Below are 18387 nucleotides of genomic sequence, written 5' to 3'. Positions count from 1 at the left end.
AGATCTTAAAATATTTCTTAAAAGTATCTATAGTTATATAAATTATATACCACAATTCATGTTTTTGTATAGTATATATTATATATATGTAAGTATATAATATATAGATTTAATATATATTTGTGTACGTAAGATGTTTTGAAATAATTGTGAGTTCTTGTAGTAGTGCACAGGGTGCACCAATACTAAATGCCATTCAATAAGTAGATTCAAAATAAGCTTCTACTTGTTATAATATCCGCTGAAGTTTGTGTGACTACAAATTTACATATGTTCAATAATGCTTTTTGTTTATAATATTTATTGCAAAATCTGGTGTAAAGTAATTTTTGGCAGCCTGAAATGCTCTCATCATTTTCGATTTCGATGTCTTCCATCGCTCTTCTTCCCCAAAGAACTCAACCCAGCGACTTGGTATACCTTTACGCCATAGTGAAAAGATTTAATGCTGTGGCCGATACCAGACCGTTATTCGGCTTTCAGCGAATTTGTCAGAATCGGCCGATGGGCCGACTTAGCAGGAGCTACGAATCGGTTTGTTTACGAAAAAACTAAGAATGTGTTAGTAATATACGTCAGTGAATACGAAAAGTAACACAATACCACTTCGTTGGCATCTGAACAACTTCTGATTGGACGAGTATGTGAATATGTGTGAAATGTGTGCGAATATGAAAAAAAATGCACACAGTCTCGCTCATTTTGCTTCGTTGCCAACGAACAACTACTGATTGGACGAGTGTCTGAATGCATCTGAAGTGATCGTGCAGAATTCGGCTGGCGAATCACTTCCGTAACGTGGCACCAGAAGTTAATCTCAAAATTTTTGTTTTTGTAACTAGTATTGGTATGTAGAAGCGTAAGAAAATAAGTCGAAATAACTATAGCAAAAAACATTGCAATATTGGAAATTCAACCCTATTTGGGGCCAAAATTCGAAAAGCTCAAATATCAACTAAAATCTTAATCCACCAGTTAGCCCACTTCTTTTATAGCAATTTCAAGTTCTTTTGTATACTTTATGAAGAAACAAATTCAATTCAAACTAAACTTTAATATATATTTCCATTATCAAGTTCTTAGTTGTTTTATAAGAAGGATTTAAAGTTTAATTGAACTCAACTCAGAGAATCGAATGAGCCCTATCAAAAACATCAGTAAGGTTATGAATTCTGCTTATTTTTCTAGTGTAGTGCCATCTATTAGCTTATATATTTTATGGCGCGACTTCGCTGCATCTTCTCCAAAACAATATTTCCAATAATTTATTCTGGACACACAAGAACTTTAAGAGCTCCTGGGAGTCATTGGCAACCATGGACCAATCAACCAAGTATTCCATAAACATATCAGCTATTTAAATTTTTTTTACATTTTGTGCCACCAGCTTTTCGTTTCTCAATTTCCAAACAGTTGCTGCTGAGTTTTCAAAACAGTTGCAGCACTCGCGTCTTTTTTCTCCTTGGTTGTCACTACTTAATACCGCTTTTGTAACTTATATGCAGCACGAATTCAAAAAGATGTATCCAGCAAAGAAGTGGACTTGGTACTAGATTAGATTAGGTTGACCTGGTTGGCTGAAAGCCAACACATAGACTTATTGGTCCTTAGTGGTACCAGATAGAGCTTGACCCTTACGTTTTCTTGTAGTAGACTTCTTGTAATAAGCCTGCGACGTTTGCGAATCTAAGTAAGCTATGAAGCTCTAACCCCGAGAGACATTCTAACCTCTCATATTCTAGAGCTCCTAAACTCTGCATTGGGGTTCTAGCTAATGCAGGGCAAGAACATAGAAGGTGTTCAACAGTTTCCCTCTCTTCTAGTCCACTGTAAAATCTGCAGCTATCATTGTTTGCAATTCCCATCTTCGATGCGTGTGCCGCTAACAAATTGTGGCCTCTCAGTATACCTACGATAGTTCTGCTTTCCTTTCTAGACAGGGCTAGTACGAATCTGGCGTATTTGTCTGCATTGTGTGTACACTTGATTTTCGCGTTTTTACAAGTGGCTAGATTAATCCACCTCCTGTCTATCCGTGTTTTCATGTCCGCAGCGATGTCATTGTATACCGTATTTAAAGGTTTCAGTATGTCGTTTTCTTGTTCGAATTGTATGTAAACAGTGCCTTTGGCAATCTTATCTATAATTTCGTTTCCTGCAAAGCCCGTATGTCCGGGTACTCAATAGATGTGTAACCGTCTGTCTGCGGTGGTACTAAGTAGTTATTATTATTATTACGAGCGGATTAAGCACTGCGAGCTGAAAGATCTATTGTGCCTCTTTTATGGATTCAGAGTATCATATTTCTTTGAGCCCAGCTTTCTCAATAAATTGTAGTATTTCTTCCTCTGGTAAAATATGTTTACTTAACAGTTTGTTTCGCTTATGCAGCAGTGCTGGGCAAGTTTTATTGGAGCATATTGCCAGGGTTAGAATTGTCTCTGTTAGAAATTCCTCTGATGATACCAAAATTATTCTTTTTTAATTCCATACAACCTTTAAATCGGTCTTGGTTAAAGCTACCTATTATTGATGTTGATTGCGATAAACTCGGTAGATTGGTCCATTATGACCTTCGATCCAAGTAGTTACCTAGCAAACAAATTATTTTTTTTTTTTAATGTTGCACAAGATTGCAGTATGAGATAGTGTGCAAATAATACGCTTACAAGGTTTCATTGAAAAGTAATGAGCCTTCCCACGCGGAACGTTTGTCAAGCGATCCACCAAATCGGCTGGTGGAGAAAAATGATCGTTGGACCTTCCCCTTCCACTAGAAACCGGTCCCAGTTCGCTGGCAACAGCGGTGCAGTCAACATCGCTCCGCCCGTGAAAGCTGTTTTAAAAGTGTGTTAGGATTGTGCAGTGGCGAAAATGCAGCGATCGTTGGAGCAACGTTACTCGATCAAATTTTGCGTAAAGCTAAACAAAACGAGTACCGAAACCATTGGGCTATTCAAGGAGGCTTACGGGGAGCAATCTCTGTCCAGTGCCCAGGTAAAACGGTGGCACAAGTCGTTCAAGGCCGGGAGGACGTCGACGGCGAACAGCGCTCTGGACTCTCGGGGCATCGTCCACAAGGAATTTGTACCTCCAGAAAGCACTGTAAACGCGGCATTTTACAAAGAAGTGCTCCTTCGGCTGAAAAACCGCGTCGCCCGGGTTCGGCCCGACCTCGTCAACAATTGGACCCTTCATCACGGCAGTGCGCCGGTGCACACCGCCTTCCTCTGCACCTCTGCATTGGCCAAGATGGGGGTTCCGGTGCTTCCCCACCCTCCCTACAGCCCAGACCTGTCCCCTCCGCACTTCTTGTTCCCGCGCCTGAAAAGAAAGCTGAAGGGGAGGCGTTTCGACTCCATCGAGGCGATCCAAAAAACTGTGACAGCCGAATTGCACACGATTCCGGCGGATGAGTTTAAAAAATGTTTCCCGCAGTGGGAGGACCGCTACCAGCGGTATATTGACGCTCAAGGGACCTATTTTGAAGAATATTAGTTGTATAAGCCAAACGGTTTAATAAAACTGCTTACAAAAAATAAGGCTCATTACTTTTCAATCAAACCCTGTATGATTGCTCTAACGTTTTACGATTAGTTTTTTTAATGATCTGAAACAATTTCTCAAATCTCTGAACAAAATCATATTTTAAAACTGAGGAATTTCGCTTTAAAACCACTCGCAATATACATAAACGTTTCTTTAGACCCTGTAAATTGAAGGAATTTGTTTAACTGACAAGTGTATCATTACTATTGTTTTCCAATTTTTTTTAGGTGTTTGAGACACACGCATTTGATCACGACTCACGAATCAAATTCCACGTGTTTAGTTTTTTACAGTTGTACGCAACTATCAACAGGTTTGAGAGCTTTCATATAAGCGGTAAGTTACCTTATCTAAAAACAGAGCTTACACTTTTTTACTATGAAGCATGCGCTGTAAGATACCCGTAATACCAAAACCAAACAGCTTCAAGCAAAATGTTTTCTTTTCGCCACAAAAAGGGGTACAATTTTCAAAGTGTTTTTTGGTACGATAGTAACGAGTTTTTAAATAAAAACAAAATGTCAGCTGCGGGTTCATTCAAGGCAAAACACGAAAGTTCCATTTGGGTAATATTTTAAAGAATAGATGTGTGTTTTCCTTTTAGCGCCTATGGATAAATTTTCTCACAGTGTTTCATTTTAGATCTTCGCCATTGCCAGAGATATCTAAAATTGCGTAGTATAAAACACTGTGGGTGCATCTGTAAGGTTGACAAGTTTCTCTATTCGCTCGAAACTTTTATTTCCGATAATGATAAAGCCTTTCTTAAATAATAAAAAAACATATTATCTCAAAGAAGTAACAAGATGCCGAAATACGTGAGTGCTAATAGCTTGTGATGCTAGCCGATAGGAAAAACGCCCGAAAATTCGAACAGAAAGTTCAGCGGCTTATAAAAGGTTTCTAAACCGGCGCGTTTTCCTGTAAGAATAAAACGACGACCTTATGGCTGACGTTGAGAGCATACTTAAGTTATGGAAGGAATACTTCTCGGACTTGCTGAATGGTGGCAGCAGTGGATTTCGCAGACAAGCTGAATATCATGATTCCTCAATGTTTTACGGCAGGACTAGTGTTCCGCTTCCCGACCATGACGAGGTCCGAGTAGCAATAATACGACCAAAGAACGGCAAATCCGGAGGAACCGACGAACTGTGGGCTGAGTTATTCAAACATGGAGGCGAAGAGTTAGTAAGTTGCATGCATTGCTCCTATGCAAAATCTGGAGGGATGAGTGCATGCCTGCCGATTGGAATTTAAGTAAGTTCTGCCCAATACCAAAGTTAGGTGGATCCTGGAATCTGTGCCAAGTACCACGGTATCAGTATTCTAAATTTAGCGTATATGGTAAGGTTCTCTCAAGCGTATTGTGCGAAAGACTGAAGGCACCATCAACCAACTGATTCATTCAGATTCAGCGAAAGCCCGCTTTGAGTTGCAAAGATCAGATAGAGAAGGACTTGGCCTCACCTGGTGTGTCCAACTTGCGCCGATGAGCACAAGAAATAAACGATTGGCTCGTTTTGTTTAACTCGGCCAAAATCGCTTAAGCACTTAATCGCATTTGTTATTATTCATTTCAAAGAAATCTCAAAATTGACATTCTCTTTCTATAGTAATAGCAGGTAAATATCTATAATGCTCGAAGAAATACCTATTTTTTTATTGGGCATACGATTTCCAAAAAAAAGGTATACTTGTACAAATACATCACTTGATTTCCAATCTTTAATTCCAGACATACCACAGTGTTTCGTGTCGATCTCCACATTGAATAATTTTAGAGAACAACAAAACTGCTCTCAATATTTACTTCTTCTCAGGGCTGGCATTGAGCCTAACCCTGGGGGCGAAGTGTGTTTTTGCTGCGTTTGCCAAAGACGGCTCCAACCAAACTCTACATCAGTTAGGTGCAGCCAGTGCCACCTAAAGACCTGTGGTCACATTTTGCTTCCGCCATCTGGCGCCCTCAGCCCCCGTGGCTTCTGCCTCACGCCATGTGCTGGTGACTGCGTATTATTCGAGATTTGACACGTGACTACGTTTGCCCCTGCTATAAAGCTTTGCACCCGCACCCATCAAGTGGGGCGCGGCCGACTACCAGCAGGCTACAACAACAACAGCGGCATGCACAGCATGGCCACCGCAGACAACCCCACGCGTCCCTCACACTCTACATCGCGACTCTCATCCCGAGAAGTTTTAAGCTCCTACGACTGAACTGCAATGGATTCACGAGTAAGATTGACAATATAATCGACTTTATGAGTTCACAAGGAGTCTTAATAGCTGCGATTAAAGAGACAAAACTGCACGCTAGTTCCTCCCTGATCACCAGACAGGATACACCAAAAAGATCGCGAGCCAATGGTGGTGATCTAGCATTTATAGTTCACCAAACTGTGCAGTATCGTCTCATCGATGAAGACATCGACCGCAAGGACAGCATCTTAAAATTGTAAAGAATAGCTGACCGCCTGACCGGTGCCCAGCTTGAAATTTTTTTCATTTACATACCCCCTGTAATCTGCTGTCCGCTGCCAAGCGATCGTAGAGGGCAGTTTCTGGAAGAACATATAGACAATTCGGCATTCAACACAATGAACGACAAGAATTGTTCGTTCCCCCGACAGTCGGTCCTACGTAACCGGAACGACCCGGATTTGTATCCGACCAAGGACTGTCACTTTAGCCGCTTTCCCTGTATATGCATGGGTAATGTTTATGTTGCTACAATAACAACAAATTGTTAACTTATCAAAAATAATTTGCTTTAAGACAAATAATTTCGCTCGCTAATCAGTTAATGGCAGCACTGCTGTTATTATGAATAGGTAAAATTTTATGATTCAAGCGAAATGCGTCCACGCACTTGCACTTGAAATTCGTACTCATTTACTATACCATTTTCTTAAGTTGAAATCGTAAATTTAAAATAAATTTTCTTCTAAAGTTTCATCAAAATAGTACACACCAGCAAAACATTCACACAAAATTACATAGCGTCAAAATCAGATTTTGTCGAAAGTGCCGGGAGCTCTCGAAATTCTGTTTATTATTACTAAAATTGCTTACATTTGCAATAATTAATTGATTTCTGAGCACGGTCGTTCTCTGCAGTAGGCTGTGGGCATAAAAATAAATATTTTAATCTGAATTGCGAGAGGGCCCTTTAAGTTAATTTTGTCTACCCAGCTTGTTCTACACAAAAAAGGTTAACGTCTTCATACAGCAGCGTACCATAGATTTCGAATCAATATCTAATTTGTTATATATAAAAATATATTCAAAAATATTAATATATTGTAAGTTATCGCTGAGTTCGAGAATTTCATAATTTTTAAGGCTCTGAATTATAAAATACATTCCCACGCACGTTTCAATTAACATAAAATGGGTAGATATGAAGTTTTTCTAATCTTGAGAATGATGTGCGTGTAGTTTGGCAATTAGACATACTTTTTTCGAAGTAGTTCTTGTTTGGTACGTGTATGTATCATAATATAATAGTTGGCTTTTTCCTGTAATAGTAATATTGCAATAAATTTATGTCGGTATGCATTGATTCGAGTATAATTTGAATAAGAATCTTATTACTTATTTTGTAGTTGTTTTATTTCATTAATAACTTCCTAATTATTTGCATTTCTTTGATTTCTTTGTAGTTTTCGACAATTATTTTTTTTTATTTTGAGGCATTGAGTATTGCTTATGGCCCTGCCACTACATGCGAATGCCTTTGAGTTTACTAATATATGAAGGAGCTACATTTTTGTATAACTAACATACATAATATTTTTTACTTGTTGGATAGCATGTTTAAAATGAAAATTGTTTCCATATTCGTTTTGAATACGTGTTTTAAGCGAAATTGAGGAAACTCCAGCTCTTTAGTATATTTGATGATTTTATAAAATCAAATCTTCTGCATTGTTTAATGGTTTAAGTTATTTTAGAAATTAAAAATTAAGTATATTCGTATATGCAGTTGGCTTTGCTCGTCTAAATTTGAATCTTGTTTATAGCATTCCTTCCAAGGGCAAATATTTTGCAGATTCTCACGCAGCACCGAACTAAACTGATCTATATATTGACTAACCTGATATATGTATGTATGTATTATTGCATTCAATGCTTGCTGCATTTGTAAAGATTCTTGTCCGCCGTACATCTCAAACGCTACTTTTTGATACGAATTCGCGCAAAATGTCACAGGCCATCTCAATGTTGTTTCGCGAGATTCCCAGCGCTGTAATGGCATTTTCCTTGGAATAACCCTCATTCATAAGACGTGCAATATATTCCAGATTGATATTTTCATACGGAACATTGCAATATTTTGGATTGATCGTAACATTCTCGTAAAGCAGAGGCTGTTGTGGTTGCTTTAAATGCTGTGACGCATGTGACCCGGGTATCACGGCCGCACCTCCGGTAGGTACTAATGACGTTACTGCAGCGGGTTGTGTTGATGATGTAGCGTTGCAAAGCTGGGTGTAGTGCGGTGTACATGGCATGGAGGTGATACCTGCTGCAGGCGGCAACTTTACCGTTGTTGGTTCCAAAATTAGAGCTGCTGCCGCCAAACGTGCTTCCAATGGCCGAGTATCAATTACACCCATAATGGTCTCTGCTGGTCCCACGATGTCGTCGTCGAGTATCGAACGCGTAGGCGTAGTAGCAGATACCGATCCTGGCGTCGATTGCGATGAGATCGAAGGTGTGGATGTCATTGCAGTAGTCGTGACGATTTGTTGCGTGCGTAAGTCTTCGACAATGCTATCAACTAGCATTAAGTTGCCGTGTGGTGGTATCGGCGGTGCTGTTGTCTGCGGTGGCATAGCAGCCCCTTCTGTGTTTGCCGCTGAACTATCTGAAGGAGTTGCAGCTCCAATTGTCGCCTGCCCCCTATGCTTGGCTACTGCGGCTGCAACTGGCGTTGCAGCAACGCTTACGCCGATAATACTTGAGGCGCTATTTTCCACACCAGGTGATGATTTTCGTGGCGGCAAAGGAGGTGCTCCCGAGACCCCACCAATCACAGATGCGCCCACAGTTTGGCGTTGCCCTGTTGTCTGCGGCTGTTGTTGCGCTTGTAGCAGCAAAGGTTCTTGCAGACCTTGTAATATTGCATACGAGGAATGGTCGTTGTGTTCGGATTTGCTCGTTGCCATTCTCGTCACATAGTTGCTAGTAGAATTACCGCCGTTCGGAGCAGCAGCAACACCCATTAGAGGTGCACTCATTCGATTGGTCGATTTTTGAACAGCGCTTGCAACGTTGCTAATACTATTTCCGATTCCCGCACCGCCGCCATTTAGCGCATGTATCGATGGTGCTGTGGGTGTAGGCTGGGGTGAAAGTATTGAGTTAGCTATAGCTGATGCGCTCGCAGCCACGATGTAGTTGCTGCCCGTTGAGTTGGCTAATGTAAGACTCGGCACGTGGCCAGCATACAAGTCGTTCTGCACAGCAAGCAAGCTGGGCGTAGTACTTCGACGTGCAAAACGCGGAGACGTGTGAGGACTGTGCTTGTCCGCGGCAGGTGTAGTCGTGGTCATACTGTTGCTCAATGCGTGGAGCGACGATGTGGCTATGTTGAACTCTGCGCCGTCCTACATACGTGCGGTACGCAAGAGCAGGACACACACGAACGAAGACAAATAGGCAAAGAAATATTGGGAAAGAAATAAGGCGTTGCATTCAGTATATGTAAAGTTTTTCAATTTTGTTGCAAACCCGCATTTGCTTGAGGTTTTTGGCATTAGGACTTGAGGGGAGACGTTACGACGCATGCTGGGAATACCGTTTGAAACATAACAAGTACAACGTAAGATATCAACGATTAAACGAGAAAAAACGAGCAATGCACGAGCAAGCGGCAGACATTCCAAAAATAACGAAAAGCTATTATAAAAAATATAAGAGTAAATAAACCGAAGAACTAAGCAACATGCCACATAAAATCAGCGAAAATATTTCTAGTACAGAGCGGAACACAAAAAGGATAATAACAACGTTTTCAGAACATACTTTTATTGAACACATCTTAGGGGATTAGAAACAAAAACAATAAAATTAGGCCTCTGAACTCAGTCATATTAATATTATTTGTCAACAATTGTTATATCAAATACACATTTAAAAATTTACGAATATTGGTATGCATTTTTAGCGTTTTTGTATACATATGTATATTCTTAGTTAAAAAATGAAGGATCATCTAACAAAAGGCAAAACATATGGTAGAAAATAATTTAGGTTATTATATAAAAACTTCTACAAGAATTGAAATCAATAAATAGATGGGTGGTTGGCCTTAAAACACGGCATTAACAAGAATGTCGCTTATGACTACCGTATATTATGATGATTGATAGGCCCAGATAATTATATTCTTCTTTAGGCGACCCAAAGAAACCTAATTGCGTTTTTGAGTTGTTTCTAATACAACTACCTAAAAATAACTTCCTATACAAGAGTCGATACTCTGCAAACACAAAAGACAGTTGGTCTCAGAGTTCTTTGCCGCAAATTTGTAGTAGATTTTCAACAGCGCATCACACCATCCTGTGGATCACCTATCTCATTTTTCTAAGATGATTCACCTACATCGTTCCAATTTGATGAGGTAAGAGAATTCTCAACAATACCATTGCTGTTAGCAGACAAGAAGCAGCCACTATTAAGAAGCGGAAGAATGTTTAACAATACGTCTTCCAATTTTTTATGTATTAGAAACCCGTTGGCAAATCCGTTAAGAGTTTGGTGATATAAGGATTGCATATATCATATGAAGCCAGGGACGATGGAGTGGGAGCCAGTCCTTTCACATTACTGTTTTCAATCACCTGGAACATTTATTAATCTAGATATTAAATGAATTAATATTTTCAAATAAATGAAAACTCAAAGAAATTCATGTCCAAAACTTTGCGATCTAGAAATTAAAATTTACCGAACCATGCAGAAAACAAAACTATTACAAAATACAAACAAAAACTTGGAAGAACACTTTCAACGTTATTTAGATTTATTTGCATCATAATTTTTTGTGTACGTTTTACTAGAACAAAACTCTTAAGAATCATAATTATTGTATATGGTTGTATTAATTTAAATAAAATACTTCTAATATACGTTTTCTTTTAATTTAAATATACCATATAATTATTGAAGATGGTAGTTATAAGCTTTAATTAAGTATTTACTTTTACGTAATTAATTTGTTTGCTTGTTTATTTAAGTAAATAATGATTTACTATGTTATTGTAATTAAAAAGTCAAAGCGCCACATAAGAAATGTTTATGCAAAATTTAATTTTCAATTTGTAGTTCATTTCTAGAAGATTTGAACATATCTATACCCTCTCAATGGCACCGCGCTCCAGAGCATACTAATTTACATATATGCCATTGATAGCAAAAGATGATGGATTGAAATAAAAATTCTACTGAAAATTTAAATGCCGATTAGAAGTTTAAGGAAAATACAACAAGTTTCCCATTTTCATATTTATTCGATCAAAATTCTAATTAAATAAACTGCGAGTAGTAAAAGTACGAGTAGGGTGAATTGAAATTAGTATTCTGGTAGTTTAACATAGGTATTTTAACAATTTGTAATGGAGAAATATTCCCAGTTTTACAACGGTTGGTAACTTATACTTCGCAAAAGAATCAAAATCACTGGTACAGGGAAAAATATTTTTATATATTTGCTAAATATTAGCATTATATTCTCAAAGTCGAAATCCCGACCCCATGGAACGTAGCTTATATGTAATGGAGCGTTTCGCTTTGAGCCTTTTTTGCGGAAGTAAGAATTATTAATAATGGTTTTCGCCTCTAAAATCAACTAATATCACTAGCTTAGAAAGAAAACGGTCTAAGATCACTTTAGTACGAAATAATTATTTAGGGGGGATGCAGGCATTTTTGGTATTACTATTATTTTATATTACTATTCTTGTTTCTTGAAATGTTTCTTTATATAAAATGTTTGGCGTGATAGAAATTGGTAGGTTTTATTGTAACAAAAAGCGAAATGTTCAATTCAAATTCAATTTCTTTATTTCTTAATTTTATTTTAATTTATTTATATCTAAAAGATTTATCTCCGTTTCCCCAAAGCTAGTGAAATCTTGTTTGTTTGTTAAAACAGAGTTTTAATAACAATAAAAAACAAAAAAAAAATATTTAACAGTCTTACTGGTTTGTTTGATTTATATCTATCTACGAAGCGAACAACCTTTCGCGATAAAGACCCGATGGCGCGTGTTATATAAGTAAAATCTGCCTGCTACTGCCATACACATATGGCCCATAATAAACCTATACAAACATATGCTTGTACGAGATTTGCTTAAAAAAGGTGATTTTTTCAAAATTCATGAACTGCACACATTCATTTTACGATTTTTTCTATTGCTATGGTTGTACACGCGCCCTCAAATTTCCGAATTTAGTAAATTTTGACCTCCAGATTTGTTTAAAAGGATCTCAACTAGTGACGGAACATTTATGGCTATAACGTCGACACTAAATCCCTAAAACCAATAATCCGAATGAAAGCGGTTAGAGATACCGAAAAAGGCATAACAAGTTCGGTCAAATGTTTAGGTCTTTCTCAGTTTCCTTTGATCAAACTGGCTTCGTGCCTCTGTAATCATGCCTCAGCCTCAATTTCACCAGACTTGGCTCCCTGCGTATTTCCTGTTTGATTGAGGATATAAATACTGCATCGCTGGAAGAGCTCAAACCATACCAAAAGCGCTCCAAGAATTACAGAGAGCGCTGAATTAAGTGCATTATAATTGAGGGTGATTACTTTGAATGGGGCAAAATATTTATTGGTGAATAAATACGAGTATTTAACAAGAAAAATAAAGTCACCTTTTTTTGAGCAAATCTTATATATCGATGAATTACTTTGCATGTAATAATGCAGTTTTTAGAATGCCTATAAAGAGTACAAAATGTAAAACTATTAGAACGAAGCATAAATAATAGATTTTTAAGCTAAACATTGTTAGACATTGGCAGCAGGTATACAATTATCGGAATTGCAGCAAATACAATGTTTGCTAGAGTAAATATGATATCGTAAATATTTTCAATACTGTAGATGAAATGAAACGGACAAGGGAATTCGTGCATGCAATTCGTGAAAATAAGTGTATTTACAAAAATGGAAAACAGGAATGCTTTAATACTCGAAAATTAACGCTGCCAACGTTCATCGAACGATTTAAATGTCTAACGTTTGTAATTTCATTTCTTGTATATTGTTATAATATGTAAATTAATTGCTACTTATTTATCTTTGGAGGTTTTTTCATAAAAAAAAAAATAAATCTAGTTTAAAAAAAAATATATGTATTATATATATATATAAATATCGGAGTTTTTTGTTTTTGCTAAATCGTAATAAATTATAATAAGAATTTAACCACATGAACATAGAAGATTAAAATATTTTGGATAAATTGCGAAAAAAATTGCTATGTTTTTCAATGTCCAAACCGTTTATTTTCTTGCGAGATGTAATACTTTCGGTTAGTTCTTTAAAAAATATTGTATGTAAAATCATTGATGCAAGTTTAACTAATAGCGAGCAATATATTTTTCTAATATTTTATTTACTGTTAATTTTAATTTATTTATTTATTTTTTTTCATTTATGTATGCATCAAAAATTGAACAAATTTAATCCGTTTCAAACTGATTCGTTTCCTTTTTTTGACCAGAACCGTTTCAATGAACATCTTAATTGTTGTGTAGGCACCATTTTCTAAAGAAGCCAGATGGAAAACGTTCGTTTGCATTCATATTTAGACATATATTTCCGAAAATAACTATCCATATATATAATATATAGCAAGTAAATATAGGTAGAGTACATTCATAGTTAAATTAGGAAAAAAAAACGTTCAACTTAACAGGTAAACATGATTAAATACAAGCTAACTAAACAATAATAAATAATAATGTGAAATTTGTATAGGCGCTTTTAGTGTATGTATAATAAATAGATAATATAGCAACTATTTACAGAAAGGTTTGTAAAAAACGTTTGTGTGTTTCATTTAATCAAACAAAACTATGCCTCCCACTCAAGATAACTACCAACAAAAATAACAAACAACCAATCAACGTTTGTCGCACTTAAACAATTTTTTTGTAGTTTTTACGATTTTATGAAAATCTTTTTGCTTTTTAAAGAAAGTTTACTCCTTTGATCACATATTATTACGATTTGATTATAGCAAAGAAAATAATTATTTTCATTTATATTAATGAAACTCATTTTCCTTTGGACATCATTTGCCAACTAAAGAACACCAAATCATCAGAAATTTTAGTAATAAAAAAAAAATAATTACGATGGCATTATTTAAACGCAGCCAGTAGATCAGTACAAAATCCGGCTGGTTAACAGTCGAATACATAACTCGCTTACAGCGTACAGATGATGATCGGAGTGGTATTATATTTAGATGTCGATTGGTTGTTTGGTATTAGTTTTGATTTTTTTTTTCTATTTTGGTTGGGTTATTTGCAAAGCACAGCGCTTATAAAAAGTCTAAGATATGCTACTTATTAATTATACCTCTGTATCGTCATCGTCGGTATTCTGATGGCGGCCATTCGTCGAATTGCGATTGTGCTGTTTACGCGGATCGAAAGCGTCCACTACAATTTGTTCCGTGCCCTTGATTTCTGCCCGACAGAACGGACAACCCTGTAACGAAACACATAATATCAATAGAGTTTAGGAATAGCTTAATACTAAATTTTTTCATACAACTAAATATTATAAGTAAACATCTTAATTATATATATACATCTTAAATATATATGTATATAATGTTGTTGTTGTTGTAGCAGCACATACATTCCCCGTGCATATACGAGGAGTTCTGCTGAGGTGACAGTCCTTGGCCGGATATAAATCCGGGTCGTTCCGATTACGTAGAACCGACTGTCGTGGGAACGCTGAGGTGGCAATCCTTGGCCGGATATAAATCCGGGTCGTTCCAGTTAGATAGAACCGACTGTTGTGGGAACGATACATATATAATTAGCGCGTACACTTTTGTTACGTGTTTGGCCGAGCTCCTCCTCCTCCTATTTGTGGTGTGCGTCTAGATTTTGTCCCACAAATGGAGGGACCTATAGTTTTAAGCCGATTCCGAACGGCGGATATTTTTTATAAGGAGTTTTTTCATGGCAGAAATACACTCAGAGGTTTGCCATTGCCTGCCAAGGGGCGGCCGCTATTAGAAAAAACGTTTTCTTCATTTTGGCCTTTCACCGAGATTCGAACCTACGTTCTCTCCGAATTCCGAATAATAGTCACGCCCCAACCTATTCGGCTACGGCGGCCGTAACATTTTAATTACTCATAAGTTAAATTAATTTGAAATTGAAAAAAAAAACACTGTTTTGTTGGAGTTTATATAAGTACATAGAAATACAATATAAAATATTCTCCTACCTGTCCCTCTGAATCCACTTGCCAGGATGTGAGGCACGGTGTACATAGCAGATGCCCGCAGGGCTCAATGCGTATATCTTTATCATTTTCTGCACAAATTTTACACAACTGAAATGTACTACCTACAAAGTATTACAATAATATCACTTTAGTCGCGATTCTGTTCTTAATGCTGTTATTCTCCTACATACCCATCTCGCAGTATAGTTCATATTGTTCTTGTGTAACTGTAATGTGATCTTCCGTAGGACTCTGCACTGCTGATGATAGATCAGGATTACAAGCTTGACCATCCGGATACAAATAAAAGCCCTCCCTATAGCACATTTTAAATTAATTAAATGAATTTTTATTGAAAAAGAAGATCATTTACCTATGGCCATCCAGCAACGCTTGACACAGGGATTTGTTTTGGGGTATGGTCTGCAAAATTTCTCCATCTGCGGTAACATACCCTATCGCCCACTGACCAAGTCGCGTGCATGATAACCTGTGTAAAGATTTGTTTTATCGTATTAATATGTATTACCATATTTGTGTTTGTATAATATTGATTGCAAACCTGAACACATAGCTTCCAGCCTTGTGAATGTATCGCTGCAATCGCGCCTTAACTTCGTCGTAAGTCAGGAAGGCAACGTATCCAGGATGTGTGACTGCTAATATTTGCCAATTGCGCAGGAGGGTTACCCATGGTTGGAAAAGTCGGGTAAAAACGTCAAATTCAAAATTTGAAATATAATCGTTGCAAGTTAGATCTATGGTTGTTTTTAGCGCCATCGCTTCTAGACCAGATGATATTGGATGTACTTTGTTCAACTCCTGCCGGAAGATTTTCCATGGGACCAAAGTACTGAAAAAAAAACATCACATATAAATTAAAAAAAAGCATATATCTCGAAGTGTTGAAGCTAAGTTCATTAAATTGGTTTTTACAAACAAATTATTCAAAACAAAACAACGGTATTAATGCGACTAGAGTACATATCTGGCATTAATATTCTTGTTGGATGCCTTTAATAAGCTAACACATAGTCTGAAAAGTCCCGAGCCTAACATAGAAAACACGTTTTTGTTTGTTAAAAATTAGTTTTATTCATCAACGTAATTTCCACCAAGAACAACGCAATCATTCAAGCGTCGCTTTACCATTTCAATATCACTTTTGTTGAACGATTTTTATTTTGCTTTAAAATAGGCCTCAGTTTCAGCGATTATGTCTTCATTCGAGCGAAATTTCTTACCGGCGACCATTTCTTATGCCTGCAGAACAGCCAGTACTCGCTGGGAGCCATATCTGGAAAATACGGTGGATGTGGGAGCAATTCAAACTTCAATTCATGTAGTTTTGCCATTCACGTCATTCATCAACTCGTTTCTTGTTTTTGGTCAATATTGAGCAAACGCGGCACCCACTTTGAACAGAGCTTCCTCATAGTCAAATGCTCATGCACTATAAAGCCAATACGTTTTTTGATATCTTTACGATGTCAGCTAACTCATGCGACTTCACTTTTCGATCACTCAGAACGATTTTGTGAACTTTTTTTATGTTTTCTGCTGCTACCGCCTCATTTGGACGCCTTTGCGTCGCTTGAACGGTATTTTTCCCCATAAAGGAGCAGTGTAAAAAATTGTTTTGAAAATAACAGAAGTAGCGTCACTCTTAGCACAAGACATAACTCACGAACTAATGAAGAAAATATAATGAAATTTTAACAGCTGTTTTTTTAAGTTTAGTACTAACTGAAAAAGAGGTGCCATCTATGTGGTAGGCACAGGACTTTTCAGTCCATGTGTTATATAGGTCTTTAGAAGTCATAATAATAGTGTAGTGTATAGGTACATGATATTAAAACCGATCTTCTACTATCAATTCTTGTGTGCGTCTTGATGTGAAGTTTACTCGTATGATTTTCATAGCCCGATTGCTGTAAAAAAATACTTTCTATTTTTTGTGGGCGTATATTTACATTTTACACTACCTCTTCGAATTTAAAAAGGCTGCTTAAAATATATAATTTTGTTAGAAATTATAAACAAATATTTGTTGCACTTATGACGTTTCACAATCGCTATCACAACATTTATCCATATTTACAAAAAACTTGTCATAAAACTCCCTTTGTTTTCATAATTCCACGATTTGCTTTATTTACCTGTTCCCAAAATTAAGTTTCCAAAAATCGGCAGCATCTGCTTTCGTAATTCTAAATTGATCACCGGCAAATACTCCATTAGGAAAAATTGCTTTCAGTTCGCTGAGCATATGTGAAAAAACTAAACTAAGCTTAGTCAAATTTCTTCTATAGTGTGAGTTTTCGTCAAACATTTTCTCCTTTCCTTCCTTGAACAATTTAATGGCTTGTTTGCACTTGCGCATCAGGTTGTTAATGAAGACATTGAAGTGCTCGTTGGCATGTAAAACATGCATCTGATCCTCATTCTTCGAGTAAATTAGACGCAATCGCTGATACGTGTCCGGCAGTATGTCCAATATGAAAGGTGGACTATTTTTTAAATTCATTTTGGGTTGCTGGCACAGCTTTACAACTTTGTCCATTAACTTCCATGTTTTCTCCAGTGTTTTCTTATCAGTTGATAATCGTTGCTGTGTGCACGCCTCCGAGAAGGCGCCTTGTATTTTGGAGAAGAAAGAATTTATATTCTTCGTTTGTTGTATGCGACTAGTACGACTCGTCGCCATCTTTTCACATTTAAGTTTTCGGGGTCGGGGTCGGGGTTGGGGCGCTGAACTGCCTCAGCCGCGACGCTGACGCTGACGCTGCTTACAATAGCTGCAGACGGGTGTTTCTTCGCCTTCCGCTGCCTCTGCTACTGCAGTGCTGCTTCCTTCCTTGTGACTGCGGTGGCTAATTTCACTCAATTATCACTATTTGCGTTGTCTCCAGAACAACTAATTTAAATTCAAAGTGTCACTTTTTCCCTGTCTTCACTATATTGGGCGAATTTATTGGCCCAATTATTTTCTTTCTTCGATTTATTACTCGTATATTAAAGTCGTCGCCTTTTACTCTTGGCAAAGAATATGAGTCTGAATTTTCAATGAACAACAATTACCATCGATGCTTATCCGTTAGTTTACTTTTGCTACTCTGTCACGTTTGGTTTTACCTTTAGCAATTCTGGTGAGACAGAGAAAAGTATACATCACCCAGAGTTGTATTACGAAAAAAAGGGCTGCTAATGTCAAGAACTATCAATTATTGGGATAAATGTGGTTGGTAGCGCGAACAGATTCGTAGCGCAAGGTTTCTCGCTAATGTTGGCAAAGCGACACTTAAATGTAGGATTAAAGGTGGATGTAGGGAATATAA

The 18387-nt window shown here is 37.2% G+C and overlaps 1 protein-coding gene across 4 annotated transcripts; it reads right to left on the bottom strand.

Annotated features, from left to right (window-relative positions):
• Positions 1 to 6090: 6090 nt before the first annotated feature.
• On the bottom strand, positions 6091 to 18155 carry LOC129240677 (E3 ubiquitin-protein ligase CBL). 4 transcript variants are annotated; one of them, XM_054876610.1, is made up of 7 exons: positions 17209 to 18155; positions 15612 to 15902; positions 15423 to 15539; positions 15241 to 15365; positions 15050 to 15171; positions 14162 to 14293; positions 6091 to 9164 (listed from the first exon to the last, which is right to left on the bottom strand). In XM_054876610.1, exons 1-7 carry the CDS (start codon positions 17754 to 17756, stop codon positions 7722 to 7724), a joined length of 2778 nt encoding a protein of 925 aa, XP_054732585.1. In that variant the 5' UTR covers positions 17757 to 18155; the 3' UTR covers positions 6091 to 7721. The 4 variants fall into 4 exon arrangements, with proteins under 4 accessions (XP_054732585.1, XP_054732587.1, XP_054732588.1 ...); XM_054876612.1 differs by lacking the exon at positions 6091 to 9164 and adding an exon at positions 9644 to 10400; XM_054876613.1 differs by lacking the exon at positions 6091 to 9164 and adding an exon at positions 12983 to 13342.
• Positions 18156 to 18387: the final 232 nt, after the last annotated feature.

The sequence above is a fragment of the Anastrepha obliqua genome, chromosome 3 (assembly GCF_027943255.1).
Source record: "Anastrepha obliqua isolate idAnaObli1 chromosome 3, idAnaObli1_1.0, whole genome shotgun sequence".
NCBI classification, from domain to species: Eukaryota; Metazoa; Arthropoda; class Insecta; order Diptera; family Tephritidae; genus Anastrepha; species Anastrepha obliqua.
The sequence above is the reverse complement of the archived record's forward strand: the minus strand, read 5'-3'. Positions and strand labels throughout refer to the sequence as shown.

Bases quoted from the DNA above. Each gene is read 5' to 3' on its own strand.
- LOC129240677 (XM_054876610.1), bottom strand. From the start codon at position 17,756: ATGGCGACGAGTCGTACTAGTCGCATACAACAAACGAAGAATATAAAT. The intron at 15,903-17,208 runs GTAAATAAAGCA...TTTTTTTTTCAG, and splicing joins AAACTTAATTTTGGGAACAG to TACTTTGGTCCCATGGAAAA. The intron at 15,540-15,611 runs GTTTGCAATCAA...ATCTTTACACAG, and splicing joins GCTGGAAGCTATGTGTTCAG to GTTATCATGCACGCGACTTG.